Source organism: Triticum urartu, chromosome 7 (genome assembly GCF_003073215.2).
Source record: "Triticum urartu cultivar G1812 chromosome 7, Tu2.1, whole genome shotgun sequence".
Taxonomy (NCBI): domain Eukaryota; kingdom Viridiplantae; phylum Streptophyta; class Magnoliopsida; order Poales; family Poaceae; genus Triticum; species Triticum urartu.
The window spans coordinates 707,084,995-707,105,418 of NC_053028.1; the positions used below are offsets into that span (position 1 = coordinate 707,084,995).

A 20,424-nucleotide genomic window follows, 5' to 3' on the forward strand; every position below is an offset into this window, starting at 1 on the left:
TTTGTAAACAAGTTATAAAATCACAAATTTGGTAGGGCAGATAAAAAAAGAATAAAAGGCTACCGACGCTCACATAGGATTCTCAGAAGATGACGATCTATAAGCTGTTCATCGTAATCTGACATGATTGGCTTTAGTGATTCGGATGCCTTTGTTTGGGTGGGAAACAAGTCATTCGGATGCATGATTGATCCCATGGGACCTACGTACTTGGCAGCCTCCTCCGATGGGCTTCCTAGCAATTGCAGAGACATTGCTAGACAGGACCTGTCCCAATAATTGGCCATTCACGCGCACACAGTGCAACCTGATCAAAAGCGGTAGCAGCAGTCAGCACTCACACCACGCTCGCTCCTCCATTATTGACTGTCTGCTTCAACAGTCAAGCTCGCTACCATTGCCTGCTTCTCCATCAAACACCACCAGCCATGGCCCTTGTGTAACCTAGCTGTAGCGGCTTCACCTTCTCAAACGGGGCAAGAGGGAGATGGCGGGCGTGGGGGTCGGGACGGGGGCGTTTGGCTCCGTCCTCGGCAAGCTCGCCACCCTGCTCGGCAACGAGTTCAAGATGCTCAAGAGGGTGCGCAAAGACATCGAGTTCCTCCAGCGGGAGCTCCGCCGGATGCAGACCCTGGTGAGCACGCTGGCGGACATGGAAGGGCTGGACGAGGTGGCCAAGGACTGGAAGGACAGCATGCGCGACCTCAGCTACGACATGGAGGAGTGCATCGACCGCTACATGCTCCGCCTCGGCAACGGGGAGGTCAAGCCCAAGTTCGTGAAGAAGACCATGCGCAGGATCAAGACGATCTTTGAGCGCCATGGCATCGGGTCCCAGATCAAAGAGCTCAAGGACCGCGTCGAGGAGGAGAGCAAAAGGCGGCAGACACTGAATCTCGACAAGTATGCAGAAAATCGCCCGGTGGCAATAGACCCCCGGCTGGCTGCGTTCCACAGGGCGGCCAAGGACTTGGTGGGCATGGACGGCCGCAGGGATGAGGTTATCTCTTTGTTGACGGAGCAGAGCGTGAAGCTGAAGGTGGTGTACATTGTTGGAGGTGGGGGGCTGGGAAAGACCACCCTTGCAATGGAGGCCTTTGGCATGATTGGAGGACAATTCGGGTGCAAAGCTCATGTGTCCGTGTCGCGCACCCCTGACCTCAAAAAGCTTTTGAAAGATGTCCTTTCTCAAATCGACCAAGATGGGTTCAGTAGATGTGAGGGGTGGGAGGACCACCAGCTAATCCGTCAGATCCATCGGGCCTTGGCAGGAAAGAGGTATAGTTTCTTCATACATATGTGTGACCATAGCTTAATTTGATGATACGTATGTTTTGTTTTGGTCAGACAAAACCATTTATGTGTTTGCACCCTACAAAGATAAATGTCACTCTAGTGCTGAACACCATCATTGTGTAAATGAGCTTAATTAATAGTGCAATATTTTATACAGGTACTTCCTTGTTATCGATGATGTATGGAAGGAGGGAGACTGGAATTCTGTCAAGGCAGCTTTTCCTGACAATAATAAGCGGAGCAGAATAATTGTTACTACAAATGCTACCTTTGAGCGACTCTCGTCATCACCGCTATCAAATGCTACCTTTGAGCGATGTTCATCCCCGAACATTGTTCCTTCAGAGAATTTCCCTCCAGTCTAACCCTCATGCTCAGAGACTACAAGAGATTTTAGATGGTATCTTAAGAAAATGCGGAGGTTTGCCGCTGGCTATAATTACCATTTCGAGTTTGCTAGCCAATAAACCCCAAAACACAGATGAATGGGAGAGACTCCAAGCTTCTATTGGTACTGGTCTTTCATACCAGACTGATGGCACAGGAAAAGGTATGAGGGATATATTGTTACACACCACTTGAAGACTTGTTTGTTGTACTTATGTATATATCCAGAGGACTGGCATATCTCGTGTGAAGAACTGAAATGGAAGTGGATAGCCGAGGTATTCATTGCAAGAGAACAGGGAAATTTGTATCTAGAAGCAGAGAGTTGTCTTCATGAACTTGTCAATAGAAGCCTGATCCAGTTGGTCAATTCTAATGTTGACGATGATGGTTTAAAAAAATATTGTCAGGTTCATGATATGGTGCTTGACCTTATAATATCTCTGTCAGATGGAGAGAATTTTGCCACCATTCTGAACAGTGTCCGAAATTCTTTGCCAAGCGGGAAGACCCGTCGTCTCTCTCTACAATCTAGTGGGCTTGACCTGAAAAAGGCAATACATGACATGACAAGAAGCAAGTTACATGTCCGTTCATTGCATGTGTTTGTTGAAGCTAAGGAGATACTCCCACTTGTGGACTTCCAGTCTTTGCGTGTGTTTGATACATGTGTTGGTCATTGGTCATGGAAAAAGGAGCATATCAGCAATATAGGAAGTTTCTATCAACTGAGGTATTTGAGAATTCAAGGAAGAAATATCGAGGAGCTTCCTAAAGATATCGGAAAGCTACAGAACTTAGAGACGCTCGATCTGAGGGGCACTTATATTAGAAAATTGCCACCAACTATAGCCCTGCTGACCAAACTGATGTGCCTATTCATTGAGCACAACTATGATGTTGAGTTTTCTGCAGATATGTTTGGGTGCATGCCAGCCCTGGAGGAAGTGTCAGATATCGGTAGAGTTGACAACCCTGAGAAATTTTTGGCAGAGCTTGCACATCGAAAAAAACTGAGGAAGATTTCGATGAATTATCTATGGATTGGGAATGGGGATCAGGATAATGTAAGAGGTTACAGAGAAAGACTGGCATCTTCTCTAAATGAGTTGTGCAACAAACACAACCTTAGATATCTTCATTCTCATGGACATATGGCAGAATATTTGTTCAGTGGTCCACACACCTTTGAGCGCCTCCAACATCTTAAACTAGATGTGTATTACATGGAAAAGCTTCCCAGGGGAATGGCCTCCCTAACCAACATACTCAAATTGGAAATGAGGGTGACACTATTTGATGAGGAAGGTCGCAATATTCTCATGGGTATGCCTTATTTGACCTATCTCCAGCTAGATGTAATGCGGTCGGCGCCTGATGTCATGAATGTAAGTAGTGAGGGATTCAACCTTCTAGAGGTGTTCGACTACGAAGTTAGATTTGGAGCGATACAATTTGCAGCAGGTGCTATGCCAGCACTCCGGCGTCTCCACCTTTCCTGCAGTGCAAATTGTTTAAGGAATGCTGATATTGACATGGGCATCGAGCATCTTTCAAGCCTTGCACACCTCGAGCTCAAAACTGATTGCATTGGCGAAAGTCGTCACAGTGTGGAGGCTTTGGAGGATTCCGTTAGAAAAGCAGTCGCCTTGCATCCCAACCTTCACACTCTTCAACTCCATGTCAGTAGAAGCTTTGAAAGTCATCTAAGTTAGTGACATCGCTGAAAGAGGTATACATCTTGGCGCGCTGGTTTCTTCATTCCACTACACTGCGTCATGTCATTTACTGATCTGGCCCTCTTTTGATCCCAGCTTCGGTCTGTCTCACACGGCAGCAGCAAGAAGACCGCCAAGTGATGTGAGCTACACGAGTTTGTTCCGTTGTCCAACTCTGTGATCAGCCAGAGTATTCATGTACTTTCAGACATGTACTGCCTTGTGATTTCTAGCTAGAAGCTTTCGTTACTTTGTGTGTTTGTAATAACAGGGTTTGGTGCATCAGGTTTTTCGTCTCATGGTCTGTATTCGAGTACGAGTATGGACAGTGGGTTTTCCTGATGCGCGTCGAACCCATAATCTGCTTTCTTGCTCCGTTCTCAGACATGTTGTTGTTTCCCTTATTCAAGCTTGTTTTACCTGTATATCTGGATCATTTGAGGTGTTTATTTGAATCTCATGTATGCTACTTATTTGGAAAAAGCAAGGTTTTGTATGCTTTGGCAATCCACTGAACTGAACCGGCTGGAGGTGCCTGCCTGCAACGGCTGGTTCAGATCTCTGAATTTCAGCAGCACCTTCTTCAACGGCTTCGGTTCGCTAGATTGAGTGTTTGATATTGGTGTGTATATGGATGCTACATTGATTGATTGATAGATAAGTAGCTCGGAATTCCAGGGGACGGTTATGGTGATTCAGATAATAGAGAATTCCCGGGCAACGGCAGCTGAAGCTATAGTTGCCTGCTGCAGGCAAAACTTTAGTATCAGACTTGGGCGAAGCGGTGGATGTTTCCGCAGTATCAGTATCAGGTAAACATATATGGCAACCTCTATAAACAAGTCATAGTACTGCTAGCATCATGAACTGGAAATTCCATTTCTGAAAATTGTGGCAACCACAATTCAAGTTATGGCCAAGCTGAATTTTATCAGTATCATCTCACACTTACAGCAGCAGTTTAATTTCATGAACGTCTACTCCGACTCATAAGCGATTGTTTTGCCGTCCTCCAAACGAACTTGCCAAAAGCTTCACCAATCCGACTCCTCCACCCTTTTGCCTACGACCAATGGAACTCCTAAGCATTACTGTCACAGTGGGACCTTCTAGAAGGTTCCTTAACCGGTATTTCTCTGGTTTTTTTCTTTATAGTTTCCCATGAATTCGGAAGTTTCGAAAAATGTTCAGAATTTTAAAAATTGTTTATGTTTTTCACAATATGTTCATAGTATGAATTGTTTTTCAGAATGTCAAAAAAAATCATGATTCCACATTCATAAAAGTCAACTTGAAATTAAAAATCAGAAAAATCGTGTTTTCAAATAGAAAAAATGTTCACGTTTCAGAAAAACTTGTTTTCAAAAACACTTTATAATTTCAAAAAAGTTTCGATTCCAAATTTGTTAATAAATTAAAAAAATGATCGTCATTTTCATAAAATGTTCACAGTCTCTAAATATTTTTTAATAAATATTATAATTATCAGTAAACTATTTAGAATTTCGATATTTTTTCTTGTTTTTAAAAAATATTTACTTTTTATAAAAAATTATAAATAAATATTCTCACATTTCAAAAAATGTTCGTCACACTAAAAAATGTTTATGCAATGTAAACAAATGTTAGTGGACTTTAAAAAAAAATATCACCATTAAAAAATGTACCAATGCATAATTTCGAAAATTTTATTGTGTATTGAAAAAGTGTTCAAAACATGTATTTAAGAAAATGTGTGTCATGTATTTGAAAAATGTCGAACATGTATCACAAAATAGTTTAATGTTTGCACTAAAAATGTACACTTTGAACTGAGAAAAATTAGACATGTGCTGGAAAAAGAAAACTGATAAAAAAGAAACAAAAAAGAAAGTGAAGAAACGAAGGAAATCAAGAAAGAAAAAAAGGATAGCAAAGAAAAAAGGAAAAAAAAGGTGAGAAAACAATGAAAACCGAAATATAACAAAGAAAAAAACAACGAAAACCGAAGACGAAACAAAGAAAACAAAAGGAATAAAGCAAAACAAAACAAAATAGAAAGAAAATGAAAAAATAAAACCAGAATGAACGCAGCAGCAATCAGACCCGGACGAATGAACGAACGCATACAATGATGCATACCAGATCAAAGAGAAGCCATCAACGAGGAAAACATATTGACACAACTCTGATCCAAGCAAGTATGGGTTAATGTGGCTAGGATAATTTCTGACCTGAACCATTTCTGACTTCGAAGGTATATGATATGGCAAGAGATTTTGACATCCAAACAAATTTTGTTCTAAATATGAGTCTGATTCTTCGTACATGGTATAGGATACAATATTGTTGACATATGACAATATAGGATAAGGAGAATAATCCGAGCTTTTAAATATTAACATGCAATTTGTAATGTTATATTCGTTCACAAGATGACACAAATGTCTTTTAGTATTTCATTTTGGACTTTACTACCTTATAGTGTTTTACGTGCGCTTAATGTGTGTATATAAGTATTAATATTTTCTCATTGTTTACGTAAAATATTTATTAAAATATGTGCTCATACTTTATATACCCACATAGCCGTTGAAAAAGATGTATGTGTACACATCTGTCAGAAGTATCATCTAATACCATTTGGGTTTTTATCCCATGATTTTGTTGATGATACATTTCTTGCATATAGACGTGGTAAATGTCTATTTTAGCTTTAAGTCCGTTTTGTTGTCATACCATGTTGGAATCCAACATAATCTGGTATAATCATATATTCAAATCTTGCTGATACGGTGATACCCATCCCACTTCCATATTCGGAAAAAGTGAAATATGATATGGTATGAGAGCTATCCTACTGAATCCAATCCGGATTCATTCTAACAATCAACACACTTATCTCTTTGAATCCTCTACATCAATCTAGGAGCTCGACATAACCGATAATAACACAAATGAACATCAACTACAGGGGGGGGGGGGGGGGGGGGGGGGGATAGAAGATGGCCCGACGGGAGTGGACTTGGAAGGCATGCATGTGAGGTTAGGGATGAAAAGAACATGGCAGTGAGAAGAAGAACATGACTGGTACTTTTCTTAACTACCCCTAGACTACTGTAGAAGCAGCACTTAGGGTTCAAAAATAGGAAAAATGAACATAGATCGTTGGATCTTGGATGTATGCTCCAGATAGGTTGCGTGGAGCCGGTGGAGAGACCTGTTTTGTATATTGGTGTTAGTCAAGGGGTTTTCATGCATGAAATGAATCGAGCTTTGCACCGGTTCTCGCACACGAATCTAGAGCATCCATCCAAGATCCGACGGCCCATTTTGTGCCTTCGTCGATCTTAGCATAAGTATTTAATCACTACCCCTGACAGAACATCCAGTGAACATGAACCTAGTGGACCTAAAACAAACTCCATGCTCCAGCGAGGTTTGTCAGACAACACATATGATGTTGTGCTCTCCGAAATATTTTAGTGCCTAGGTTATAACGTAACCTCTAGTAGTTTTGCCTTTGATGGGACAGAGCCGTATTCCAAGGAGTAAAACAAAGGGCAGGACCATGCTGCATGGCTGGTTCAGTAGAACACTTGGTTGCTAAGATACATCAAAAGGCCACCAAGCAAAACACTTGGTCACATGGGAAGGGATGCTCATCATAATTGTTTATCTTCTTACTACTAAGCAGCAAACTTTGGTTTGCTCAGATTTAGTCCGAATGATCCGTTGGGACCCACCTGGCAGCCTCATGCGATGGGCTTCCGAGAAGCTCCATAGCAACAACAGAGGTACCGCGCACACACACACACACACACACCACGCTCCTCCACCATTGCCTAACCGGCTCCTTGACCTCGTTCTTCTCAAGCAGTCAAGCAGCAACACCATTACTCCATCCAAGTATCCAACACCATAGCCCATGGCACCTGTACTGTAGCGGCTAGCTTCTTCTCCTAGCTAGGGAGATGGTGGGGACAGGGGCGTTGGGCTCCGTCATCGTCAAGCTCGCCACCTTGCTCGGCGACGGGCACACGATGCTCAAGAGCGTTCGCAAGGACATCGCGTTCCTCGAGCGCGAGCTCCGCACGATGCAGATCCTGGCGACTATGCTGGTGGGCATGGAGGGGCTCGACAAGCTGGCCAAGGGCTGCATGGGCAGCATGCGGGATCTCGGCCACGACATGGAGGAGTGCATCGACCGCTTCATGCTCCGCCTCGACGAAAACGACATGGAGATGGAGGCCGCGCCCACGTTCCCGAGGAGCACCGCACGGCAGCTCAAGGCAATGTTTGCCCGCCATGGCGTCGGGGCCCAGATCAAGAAGCTCAAGGCCCGCGTCGTTGAGGAGGGCGAGCGGCGGCGAAGGCTGAATCTGGACAACTATGTCCAGATGATGATAGATCCTCGGCTGGCTGCGTTACACGGAGTGGCCAAGGACTTGGTGGCCATTGACGGCCCCAGGAACGAGGTCATCTCTTTGTTGACGGAGGAGAGCGTGGACCTGAAGGTGGTGGCCGTTGTTGGAGGTGCTGGGTTGGGAAAGACCGCCCTTGCCATGGAGGCCTATCGCAAGATTGGACGGCACTTTAAGTGCCGAGCTTCTGTGTCGGTGTCACGCACCCCTGACCGTGACAAGCTCTTGAAAGATCTCCTTTCTCAAATCGACCAGGCTGCATTTCATGATTGTCAGTCGGAGAGGTGGGATAAAGATCAACTAATCCGTCAGATCCGACACATTTTGACAGGAAAGAGGTAAATTTTCTTCATCCGTACATGGGATTAGCAATTTAGCATTTGATGGGGTTTTTACATAGTTTTAAATTGCCGGCTATAGCCCGCTCTAGCCTTTTCAGCGGGGTGTCGCTAAATGGTCACCTTCACAAATAGCCCGCTATAGCCCGCTTTAGCCCGCTATAGCTGATTTGGAAGGCCGCCGCTATTTTCCATAGCCCGCTATTTTAAAACATTGGTTTTTTATGATATGTTTGTTTGCAAAGATAAATGTAGGTGTAGTGCTGAACATCATATTTGTGTTAATGACCTTACTTAATAGTATAATACTGCACAGGTACTTCCTTGTGATTGATGATGTATGGAAAGAACAAGACTGGAAATTCATCAAAGGTGTTTTCCCTGACAATCATAATGGTAGCAGAATAATTGTTACTACACGCATAGCCAATGTAGCTAAGTCAACTTGTTCTAACTCTGGCGGTCAGCTCTATCAAATGCTACCTCTGAACTATATTGATTCCCGAAGATTGTTCTTTAGGAGAATTTTCCACTCCGACAACTCCTGCCCTCCTCAACTAGAAAAGATTTCAGCTAGGATCTTAAGGAAATGTGGTGGTCTGCCATTGGCTATAATTACCATCGCAAAATTGCTATCCAATAAACATCAAACCCCAGATGAATGGGAGAGACTCCAAGGTTCCATTGGTACTGGTCTTTCATATAAGAGTGATAATCATGGAAATGGTATGGGCCATATATCACTACTTAGTTATTGGGATCTTCCACACCACTTGAAGACTTGCTTGTTGTACTTGTGCATATATCCAGAGGGCGAGTATATCTCGTGTGAAGAAGTGAAGTGGAAATGGATTCTTGAAGGATTCATTGCCACAAAACGGGGAAATTTGTATCAAGAAGCAGAGAGTTGTTTCAGTGAACTTGTCAACAGAAGCATGATCCAGCTAGTTGATGTTGACGATGGCAACTTTGAACGATATTGTCAGGTTCATGCGATGGTGCATGACCTTCTAATATCCTTGTCAGATTAGGAGAGTTTTGCCATTGTTTAGATGGTGATAAGCTTGGGCTGCACAATCATGTGCCATGCCATTGTATTTCCTGGGAATATGTATAACCAGAATTTGAACATTGGCTGTGAAAGCTAGATGGCTCCTGATTTCCCAATGTGTTCAGGGTTGTTGTGAAGATCTCTAGATGAAGCGGCATGTGCTAGAATCGGATTATCTGTGGTGAATATGATCTCTCCTGTTGTGATTGTTGTGGCTACTTGGGCAGCCGTTTGAAGAGCCAATGCTTTTAGTTGGAGTGGAGAACTGACTTGCACATCTTCTGCTGGGATGCTAATGTTACCCTGCTGCTATTCTTCTTGCACTTGAATGTAGATCTGCTGTTAATTGTATGATCTGCTGGCTTCCATGCTCCATCTGTGGAAACTTGGCAACCTGATCTTGTAATGTGCTGTTTTGTTTTGTTTTTGCCAACCTGTTTGTGCCATGTGATGTGTTTGGTTCTGCTCCTCATGTGAGATTTTCTTCATTGTGGAGAAAAAACATATAGAGGTAGTATTTGAGAATTCAGAGTCTAGGTATGACCGAGGTTCCTGAAGATAATATATTGGGAAGCTACTCAATTTGCAAGGCTGTTATCATGGTAAACTGCCATCTTTTTTTTTGCGGTTAGGTAAACTGCCATCAACCATAGCCCGACTACAGAAACCGGTGCGCCTATTCGTTGACCGCAACTCGGGCTACAGAATCTTATAAGCTATTGGAAAGGCAAAGTGTTTATTGTTCAGTAACCAACTGAACTGAACCGGCTGTGGTTGCGTCGAGATGTCAGGTTCAAATTTCTGAATTTCAGAAGCACCTTCGTTCACAGCTTCGGTTTGTTTATATATAAGTAATACTAGCTGAACTGCTTGATATTGGTATGTAAATGGATGCTACATGGTTCCAGCAGTACCAGGGTCAGGAGGGGCGTCCTCTTCGACGTATGGCTACCTCTGGAAACAAATCTATAATACGAAGCACAAAACAGGAGAGACGCAGCCTTCCCCTCTCCTTCCTGCGAGGTTCGGTTCAAAACAGAGCCTTCAGACTCTCAACGAATGGAAGAAGCAAGTGGTACTCGTAGCTGATTTTTTTTAGTGATAATCAGTTCCAGAATTAATCTGAAATTTAAACTTGAGCTGAACATTCACAAACACATGGATTGATCTGAAAATGTACACTTAAACTGAACATTGTTTATCATAGTTTCAGACTTTCAGTAGCATGTCGCTTCCTGATTTAATTAGTAGTATCCTCTTTATTCCCCCAAAGGAAGATTTGTCTGATGGTGAATCTCTTGACAAGCCGAGCAATGCACAGAGGTTCGTTTGGAGGAGAGTGAAACAATTGCAGAACTGAAGAGAAGTTGGTTCGTTTGCCATAGCCTGAGTGGTTACCACAGTTTCAGAAGTAAAATTTCGGGTGTGAGCTGGGCACTAACTATGGTTGCCAGTCTGACACAATTATACACCAATGTCAGACAGTTAGGCTAGCATGCTATGAACAAACCGAAGCTGTTGACGAAGGTGGAGCTGAAATTCAGAGATTTGAACCTGACACCTCCAGGCAACTACAGCCGGTTCAGTTCAATTGGTTGCTGAAGCATACAAATCTTGCATTTTCCAAATATCTTAGGATTCAATGAAATAGCTTAAATGATTCGTATTAAAAAAATAACTTGCACAAGGGAAACAAGTCTAAGAATGGAACAATAAAATAGAATTCAGGGCAGGCACATACTGACCTGCTTCCCTGCGCCTGTCCCCCTCCTTTGCCCTCTCCTCATAACTCTTAAACATCTCATCTTCAACACCTCCTCCCGAGTTGCATCATCACAAAAAGTTTGGACCCGGAGGTACACAAGGCTTGCAAGATGTTCGATGCCTATGTTCGAACCATCCCCATATCTCAACTGAACTTGAGTTGCACTCCAGGAAAGGTTGTGCCATCGGAGTGCTGTCATCGCACCTGCTGCAAATTTTATACCCGTTTCTTCACCACACCAGATACTATAGTCGAACACCTCTAGCAGCTTGAATCTGTTACTACTTACAGTCAGGACGCCAGCTGAATTTGAGACTTTTAGCTGGAGATAGGCCAAACAAGGCATACCCATGAGAATATGCAGACCTTCCCCATCAAGTAGTTTGACTTTCATCTGCAAATTGAGGATGTTGGTTAGGGTGGTCATTCCCTTGGGAACTTTTGTCATCATATAATTTTCTAGTTTAAGATCTTGGAGGTGTGGGAAGGTTCAATGGATCCCTAAACAAATATTTTCCCATTCTTCCCTGAATAGGAAGATATCGAAGGTTGTATTTCCCAACTCATTGAGAGATGACTCCAGTCTTTCCCCGTTGTATCTTAAAACACACAATTCCTCATCAGAACAATTCAATATTTTACTCGTCAAAATCTTTCTCAATCTAGTTAGATGTCCAGGGCCTTCAAAAAAAAAAATTCAGGCTTGTCAACTTTACAGATATCTGACACTTCCTATAGGGCTTGCATTCTCCCAAACATATCTCCAGGAAACACTGTGTCTTGGTCAATGAATAGGCGCACCAGTTTCTGTAGCAGGGCTATGGTTGATGGCAATTTTCTAACTGAACTTACCCCTAAATCAAGAGTCTCTAAGTTCTGTAGCTTTCGATAGACTTATTCAGAAAGCTCTGTGATTCCTTCACTCTGAATTCTCAAATGCCTCAGCTGATAGAAACTTCCTATATTTCTTACATGCTTGTTTTCCCATGACAAATGAACCCCACATAAGTCAATCAAACACGCGCAAAGACTGGAAGTCCACTACTGGGGGTATCCGCTTTGTTTCTCCAAATACATTCCATTGCGAATATGTACTGTAACTTGCTTCCTGTGATGGCATGGATTGCCCATTTATGTTCAAACCACAAGATTGCAGGGATAGTCGCCGGATCTTGTTTGGCAAAGATTGCAGACATGGTTTAAAACTGTGGCAAAATTCTCTTCATAAAACAACTCTCTGCTTCTTGATACAAATTTACCTGTTTTGTCGAAATGAATCCTTTAGCTATCCATTTCCATTTCGGTTCTTCACATGAGATATTTGCATCCTGGATATACACACAATGATACAAGTACAACAAACAAGCCTTAAGGTTTACCCCAGTAACCAACAATTTATGTCCCCTACAATTCCCAGTAACTAAGTAGCCTCTGCTTCTTGCTTGACAGAATTGAATGATCAGATATTGCTAGCCAACAGTTGTGGCAAATATTGGAATGTTCAGACAAAGATTCATAATTTCCCACTTGATGGAATTGAATTTAGCAGCCATGGCAGGAAACCTTCAAAGGCATGCATTGCTAACAATGATGAACAATGTTTCCTTCCATGCTCCATTCTGAAGAACACGGCCAAGCTCTGCCTGCATGCTCAGGACAAAAGGCACCAGCATCTTCAGACTCTTACCAACACAACAACCAGCAACAACCAAACATGCCAGCCTCATTCATTCAGAGAAATCGATTTCCATTAGGAATCAACAAGAGTGACACAAAAATTCTTTGCTTTTACATCAACAACATGAGAGACAGAGAATTGGCATCCCTACAAAACCTCCTGCTTTTATCCTACCGCACTTACAGCAACCACCTGTGCCCTGCTCATTACAAGGCGCAAGCAGGAAACAACGCGCATTTCCCGGACCAGACCGCCGCCAATCTCTATGTGCAAGTAAAACCTAAGAATACAGTGGAGCAAAGGAATATGTGGAACAGGCTCCTCCTAGGGTTCATAGTTAAATTAGAAACGGGGAAGAAGATCCCCGCTTTTGTCATTCGACTCTACATCTTTTGTACGGCGTGAACCCCCTCACCGGCTCATCTCCACTGCTGATGATCGGCTTCACTCTCACGAAGGCCGAGTTCGTGCTTGGTTTAAGCTGAAAATTAGAAGCCGACGGAGGGGCCTGCGCTGTTCCAAGCGACTCAAGCACTTTCCACTGCTTGCTGGCTGTTGCCTGAGTATTGTCAACGAAGTCCGAGCTTGATTCAACTGGAGGGCTCTTCGCAGCTTCGCTCTCATCAGTAACTTTTCCGTTGTGTGCCACTGCACTCGGTCCACTTGGATGGACCATAGGAAACCCATAGTATGGCCACCACATGTGCAAACGGGCAATTCTGGCTTCCGCTGATTCCCCGAAATGGAGCGGGAATGAATTGTATGGAAGAACCCACGCACTTGGCGGCGCAGCGTATGCTTGAATCTCTACAGCCAATGGGGCTTGTGATGTTGCCTTGTAAGAGAATTCTGAGATTTGCTCTCCATTTGTATATGTCGGAACCTCTACAGCCAATGGGGCTTGTGATGTTGCCTTGTAAGAGAATTCTGAGATTTGCTCTCCATTTGTATACGTCGGAACCTCTACAGCCAGTGGGGCTTGTGATGTTGCCTTGTTAGAGGATTGTGAGGTTTGCCCTCCCTTTGTATGTGTTGGAATCTCTACAGCCAGTGGGGCTTGTGATGTTCCTATGTTAGAGGATTGTGAGGTTTGCTCTCCGTTTTCATGCCCTGAGCCTGTATCCGGGGAGCATATTTTCCTCGGGTCTGGGATGACGACCGTCTTCCCGAACAGCTTCACGCTTGTTACCTGTACCTCATCAGAAGAATCCTCTTCAGAGGTACCCATATCTATGTTTTCCTGATCAGCTTCCTGCGAAAGAAACAAGAGCAGTCCAATAAGCTCCAAGTGGTCATTCAATAAGGCTGTTCAGCAGTGCAGCTAACTGGGCTGAATGATGGTTGTTTACCTTGTGGGATTGATCTATCCCTGTTTGTTGACCTTCCTCTTCGCTGACCATTGGAGGAACATTATTCTCCTCATCTGATGACTCTGGGGAGGTACTGCGAGATGAGGGGTTTGACATCGATGATCCAAAGGCATCCGACTGCATCGCAGATAGCACTGACACGGGAGAACCATTCTCTTGGTCAGAACCAGAAGAAGATGAAATTTGAGCAAGCTTGGATTGCCCATTTGCTGGGTTTGCTCCATTGCAGGAGTTGGCACGCTTGCGAGGATATGGATGTAGTGGTTTCCTCTTTGGCCTAGGGGGAGGGATCTCGATCTCAATTTTAGCACCAGGTTCACGCACCACCTGCACGATAAGCAAACACCGCATGAGAAAACACGGTAGACATCTGAAGGGTTCAAAGTAGCTGCCATCAATTCTGCTTCTACAAGTACATGTATTATACAAAGATATAACATAAACCGCTGTCCACAGAGTGGCATACAGGCCAAATGTATCATAACTACAAGAAGGGCCATAGTCACCTTGGAGAAAAACTTCTGGGCATGGCTTCGGATTTGGACAGCGGTCTTTGTGCCAATGTGTTCTAAAGAACAGTTCCGATGAATCAGCATCACTATTTCAACTACTTTAAATTCTAATTCAAGATGCGTTATACTTATAAAGGCTGCACACACCTTGTATCTGACGCCAGGACCGACCATACAGCTTCAGCGCCTCCAGGAACTTCTCGTGTTCTTCCTCCGTCCACTTCTCCCGCTGCTTCGTGATCGTGTATGGCTTCCTAGGCTAAGCAAAGCAAGACAGAGACCATTAGGCATCACGTCGATGATATATGATACGCCGATGGGACCAACTAGCATATTTGTTCTTAGATCTCAAACTTGGGTGAGAAATGGCTACCTTGACAGGATGCTCACCCATGCCCTCCTCATTGGGCTCCATTGCAACATCCACCGATAGCCCTTTGCCGATCGGCATCCTAGATGAATCCATGGCATCCCTTTCCTGGAGGCAAGAACAGAAGAAACAATATCAGTACTTGAGCCAGAGCACATTGCTGACCACGGCTGCAAACAGTTCCACAGACCAGCAGTAATTATTTAGCAAGCCAAAATAGTGTCCAATTTCACCACAGGCGGTAACTGAACATTGCAGTATGATTTCAGCTAAAACTACATATGTTTCTGATTAAACAGGATCAACATTCACATTGCTACTGGAGTACTGGTAAAAATCTACTATCAACCGCTGCTGCTAGTAACAAAAAAGTGAGCTATGCTGATTGGTCCTCAACCAACCATTCATGACTTAAATGAAGATTGTAACTACTAGTAGTAGTATTATTACAGCCAACACTGTAAAAGTGCAGCGCCAACAGAAATTTTACCTAGGATGGAAAGCACCATCCATTGTTTCTGGATTTGGTGCTGTGTCTTCCTGGCATGCTTGGTAGGTGGCTCTAACTAAAATATGGGAGTAGTGTGTCCTGCCCATTTCTAGTTCTCGAAGCCTCTAAAGATACTCTGGTGGTGTGGTCTGTGTCCTCCCAAAACAGAAGTGTCTAGAAACAGGGCCTTTCTCCCAAGAGAAACGGATACAAATCCCTCAGAAAAAAATTACTATGAACGAGATACTACTACTATTGCAGAAATAAATAAATAGATAAAAAATCTTTTTGGCAAATTGTCTAACGGAGAAGCCGTCAAGAACAGAAATCTGCAAGGTAAATCCCTCCAAAAAAAGTAAAAAATTGCAGCAGGCGAGAACAGCCACAGAACGCGCGGGTCACGCAAGAAAAAATGGATCTTTACCTCCCCGACCGCCATGGAAGCCATGAGCCGTCCCCCGGAGTTCCGAATCTCGGCCTCCCCGTCGCCGAGATCGAACGAGGCAGGCGGCAGGCACCACCACCGTCCGACGGCGAAGGCGGGGACGGAAGCAGCGGCTCACGCCGGGATCGGCCAGGAGGCACCCAAAAAAACACCCTCCTCGGCGACCGGAGCCGGCCGGCGACCCAAAGAAACCGGCCCGAAACAGACCCGGAGAAAAAGAGGCGAAACGAGCGGGGGCGCTCCGGCGAGCGGCGCGGCTAAAAGGGGGCCGCCGGGGCGGGGCGCGCACGTGCTGCCGGGGGAGGCGGAGGGAGGAGGAAGCGGAGGAGGAGGAGGAGGAAGGTGGGGTGGAGGAGCGACGGAAATATATTTTCGCGAGGAGGGGCGGGGAGGGCGGCCACGTCACGCGCGGGGCCCGCCTGTCGGAGCCCCGAAATTTCCAGAAGCACCGGCCAGCTCGTGGCTGTGGACGCCCCGGCCTCCCCGGGCCCACCTGCAGCGACTCGCACACCTTTCCTTTTCTGGCTTTGCCTCCCATTGGGCGCGCTTTTCTCCCTTATCTGCTCCTCCGCTTACGTGTCCAAGTGTATATACAAGTGTATTTTCTTACTAGCTCCAAACAAAAGTGTAATTTTTTACCAGAGTAGTAGAATTTTTCTTTGCCATAATTTTGAGACGATGATGTGATACGATTTGAGTGTGATTTTGCTATTTGATTATCCTTACGTGATTTGTACGACGGTTTGGAATACCCCGTACCGGAATTTCCCACGGTTTATTGTCTCATACTCCCTCCTTTCATCTATATAGGCCTAATGCGTTTTTCGAGGTTAACTTTGACTAAATATTAGAGTAATAATATATGACATGCAACTTACACAAAAGCACACCGTTAAATTCGTATGTGAAAGAAGCTTTCAATAATATAATTTTTATATTGTGCATGTCATATACTATTAATCTTGTCAATAGTCAAAGGCGGTCTTAAAAAACGCATTAGGCCCTATATAGATGGAAGGAGAGAGTACATGATTTGTTTGATGGGACACTGTTGTTGCATTACAGCTGTTACTGTGGTATTGTGGTACGCGGAATAATCCACGTGACAACGCATGGGTGTCTCGGCGTTTTGCACAAGTGGAGACAGAGGGGGGCGAGGCGAATGAGAGCCACGAATATCTAGAGCCATTCGAACATGAGAGGCGGGGAGCAAACCTCTCAAGATATTTCTAGGATACATTGTAGCAGCACTGGTAAATTTTAGATAAGGCCAATTATGTAATCGTGCCGTGAGTGGGCTTTCCCTTTCTTTGCTTGTCTTACTATTGGTTCCTCTCGTCTTGGCCACATAGTTTTTGACACGTATTTCTCTGCATATAATTGTTGAGTAGATATCAATGGTGATGTTCCATTTCTAGCCCTCAGAGTGTGTGGCTAATAAAAGAATCTCTTCTCATTTTAACTAGATAATTTCATGACCATATTTGAGAGACTTCGTACGTCTTGGATAGGGAACGTGCGCTCCGGACAAAATGAATCATTTTAGTGAACAAATAGTAATGTGATTGTCATGTTTCCTTTGGTTCCAAAGTAACCCATACAGATCATGAGTTTTTTTTGGGGGGGGGGGGGGGGGGGGGAGGGGGGGGATGGGAGGGGAACCATCCGAAAACATTTAAGAGTGACTCCAACCCACAATACATCTGGCTCGACATGATGACATCGTCAAATTGGCTAGTTGGATAAATCGTGACGACAATTGTAAATTCTAGAATAAGTGCAACTCTAGAATCATCGTGTCCAAGTGGCCTTTCCATATCTCGGCTTGTCTGAATCTAGGTTTCTGTCCTTTTTTTGTCACATAAATTCAGGCATTTTATTGTCCATTTAATTGACAGGTACATATATGCAAGTTGTGATGTTACATTTTTTTGGTCCTGTGGTGACGAGATGATTCGACACAGTTTTTGTCGGTTCCTTGTGTTTGAGAGACTCCGTAAGTATTGAATGGACAATCGGCACTCTACACCCACAAAAAAGAAACACAAATCAACTCAATTGAAAAGCAGAGATAACTATTCTTTGAACTGACCATATATCATACTCCCTTCATTCCAAAATAAATGACGCAACTTTGTACTAGCTTTGTACTAAAATTAGTATAAAGTTGAGTCATCTATTTTGGAATGGAGTGAGTAAGGAACAAGCGTGTGGTAGATTATTAAAAAAATGTGTGCATCAAAACTATTCAGTGATTTCTTTTTCAAAAAGGAGAATAACGCCCACTACCGCATCAATTACAGCTGCAAAATTCGATGTTCCCTGTGTTTTAAATATAAGCCTTTTTAGGTATTTCAATACGAACTACATATGGGTGTATTAGACCTATTTTAAAGTGTTGATTCATTCATTTTGCTCCGTATGCAGTATATATTAAAATCTCTAAAAAGACTTACATTTAGAAACGGAAAGAGTATTACTGCTGTGATTTTAAGAAAAGCTCTGTTTTTTGTGTTGTTGTTTAGGGAAACCATGAGCTCTGCTTTGTGAGGTTATAGTATTAATCTTGACACACCAAGCTGCTGCCTGTCCCACACGGTCAGCTAACATGATAAGGTATTTCTTAATGGGGATGCAGGTGGTGATACCATCAATCCATCCATCTTTGTTGGTGCGGCGTGACCCAACCGTGAAGCAAAGGGCAAGCACACTCCCAGCCACAAGATCCATTTGCTCCATGCGCTTTTGCGCCGGCCACGTCACGCACCCCATCCGCCCAAGCCTTTCGTGGACAGCTAATATCTCCTGGGCAGGCCGGGCCCACCGCGCTTTTCTCCCCGGTCAGCTGCCGGGAAAATCCCTGGCCACATGTTTCTGGGACCCACGTGTCAGGGCACTATTCAAAGAAGTGGGATTAAGGAGTACTGGTGGAGTACTGATTTGGACATGATGGTGCTGCCTTTGCTACTTTTTTGCTAAGGAAATAAATTACTTTTGTGCCTTTAGAAATCGCATCTTAAACCGGAATTGCGGAGCGGAGTTTGTTTTTGCTAGAAAAATCTTTTGTTTTAGTAGTACTCCATTTGTAAAGAAATATATAATAGCGTTTAGATCACCACTAAGCTCTCTTATATTTATTTACAGAGGGAGTAATAGACAAACGCGACTAGATGAAAAATAAATACCGCCTGATAACCATGGTAGATTCCTCGGTTCTTGGTTGCATGGTCATGCTCTAAGTTTAAGGTGCTAGGGCTAAGGACAGGTGGTTAGTCTGTACTGGCGAAGATAAGTGAGCAAAAAATGATGATTTTTTTAGATAAATTTACCAATTAAACAAAAAAAAATGCTGGTTTGGGATCAAAAACTGCGTTGTGGCCTGAGATCCTGATGCCGATCAATCAGTGGAGAATGGAAAGGTGTCAACTGAGGGGTGTCGTTGATAATCAATCATGTCCGTCCCATGATGGTGGTCTCTCGTTTGTTTATGATTGCATGACTAGGCATGGATAAGATGAATTAGCGTAGAAAGTCGCGGGCAATGTGATTCCAAAGAACGAAGACATGCATACATACGACAAGTTTCATTCGATTTACATACATACATACAAAATGTCGAAGATACAATCAAACCACCAATACCTATGGCCAGTCTGTATCATGCCATTGGATTCCATGCCGTACCGAAATCGGACAAGATGTGTTGTATGTGTTGTGTAGTTTTGGATTCCAAAACCACATTTTTTTTGTCTCCTCGCCTCCTTTTTCTCCACGGCAATTAAGGGCGAAGCGAGTGGAACCGTACTCTTCCAGGACCTCCTTGCAATTCCTGTAACATTTAGGCCTCTTTTGCATTGCCTGGTTAATCACTGGGCTATTGAGCGGTCCAGAAAATGGGTGAAGCAAATAAAGAGAAAAGAAAGATGGGGGCAAATATCTTGAGGCCCATATTAAACCAGACACAAAGTGAACCACTTGGAACTACCTCGATGCTTCCCGCCACGTCACCCTCTCATGGGACCCGCGCGAAAGCGCACCGGAGATCGCATCACGCCAGCCGCCCTTCGTTGTTTTGCGATTGTTTATTCATCTGTCACAGGACATCATTAGGTAAGATCAGATTAGATATATATTCTTTTGACGCGGTAACCTCAGGTTGATTAGCGATGATGACAGTCGCAACCGGCAAGGAGTGCCACGCCGCATTTTAATCAGCCAAGGTCAGAAAATGCTCCGCTGCTCCCTCTTAAGAGTAGAGCTTACAATTCTCGCAAAAAAAAAGAGAGTAGAGCTTACAAAAGATTAGTTTCTTTAGGTCAGAAAAAATGTTTCTTGGTCGAAAATCCGATGCGTGTCTCAATGGAGTGGAGGGTAGGGCGGGGAGGGACCTCTGCCACAAAAGGCGCGACGGATCTCCCCGTCTTAACTGGCAGCAATTTATAAAATCCAAGTTAATGAGAGCCACAAAACAAACGTGTAGTGCCACACATCGCGTCACATGCATGGTTCCTTGTACCCGTATCCGGTTAATTACCGCTTACCACACTAGCTCAATCAAATTAACACTAGTGTGGTCTCTCCGGGAAGACAGAGAGGGACAG

The 20,424-nt window shown here is 43.9% G+C and overlaps 2 protein-coding genes and 1 pseudogene across 5 annotated transcripts; 2 read left to right on the forward strand and 1 right to left on the reverse strand.

The window, feature by feature from the left end:
- The first annotated feature begins 299 nt into the window (after window positions 1-299).
- Window positions 300-3,780, forward strand: LOC125518839 (annotated as a pseudogene).
- Window positions 3,781-7,137: 3,357 nt separating this feature from the next.
- On the forward strand, window positions 7,138-9,801 carry LOC125518842 (disease resistance protein RGA5-like). Its single transcript, XM_048683717.1, has 2 exons — window positions 7,138-8,142; window positions 8,459-9,801. Exons 1-2 carry the CDS (start codon window positions 7,355-7,357, stop codon window positions 9,171-9,173), a joined length of 1,503 nt encoding a protein of 500 aa, XP_048539674.1. The 5' UTR covers window positions 7,138-7,354; the 3' UTR covers window positions 9,174-9,801.
- Window positions 9,802-12,688: 2,887 nt separating this feature from the next.
- Window positions 12,689-16,164, reverse strand: LOC125518841 (protein LHY-like). 4 transcript variants are annotated; one of them, XM_048683714.1, is made up of 7 exons: window positions 15,803-16,164; window positions 14,892-14,996; window positions 14,666-14,777; window positions 14,513-14,574; window positions 13,986-14,333; window positions 13,520-13,888; window positions 12,689-13,441 (listed from the first exon to the last, which is right to left on the reverse strand). In XM_048683714.1, exons 1-7 carry the CDS (start codon window positions 15,824-15,826, stop codon window positions 13,010-13,012), a joined length of 1,452 nt encoding a protein of 483 aa, XP_048539671.1. In that variant the 5' UTR covers window positions 15,827-16,164; the 3' UTR covers window positions 12,689-13,009. The 4 variants fall into 4 exon arrangements, with proteins under 4 accessions (XP_048539671.1, XP_048539669.1, XP_048539670.1 ...); XM_048683712.1 differs by having other exon boundaries at window positions 12,689-13,888; XM_048683713.1 differs by lacking the exon at window positions 15,803-16,164 and adding an exon at window positions 15,379-15,747 and having other exon boundaries at window positions 12,689-13,888.
- Between the last annotated feature and the right edge of the window lie 4,260 nt (window positions 16,165-20,424).

What these genes read in the sequence shown, in the direction of transcription:
- LOC125518841 (XM_048683712.1), bottom strand. Translation starts at nt 15,826, where the DNA reads ATGGCTTCCATGGCGGTCGGGGAG. An exon ending in CCCAGAAGTTTTTCTCCAAG is followed by an intron (nt 14,334 to 14,512) that starts GTGACTATGGCC and finishes CTTATCGTGCAG; the next exon opens with GTGGTGCGTGAACCTGGTGC. An exon ending in GGATAGATCAATCCCACAAG is followed by an intron (nt 13,889 to 13,985) that starts GTAAACAACCAT and finishes TTTCTTTCGCAG; the next exon opens with GAAGCTGATCAGGAAAACAT.
- LOC125518842 (XM_048683717.1), top strand. Translation starts at nt 7,355, where the DNA reads ATGGTGGGGACAGGGGCGTTGGGCTCCGTCATCGTCAAGCTCGCCACC. An exon ending in CACATTTTGACAGGAAAGAG is followed by an intron (nt 8,143 to 8,458) that starts GTAAATTTTCTT and finishes AATACTGCACAG; the next exon opens with GTACTTCCTTGTGATTGATG.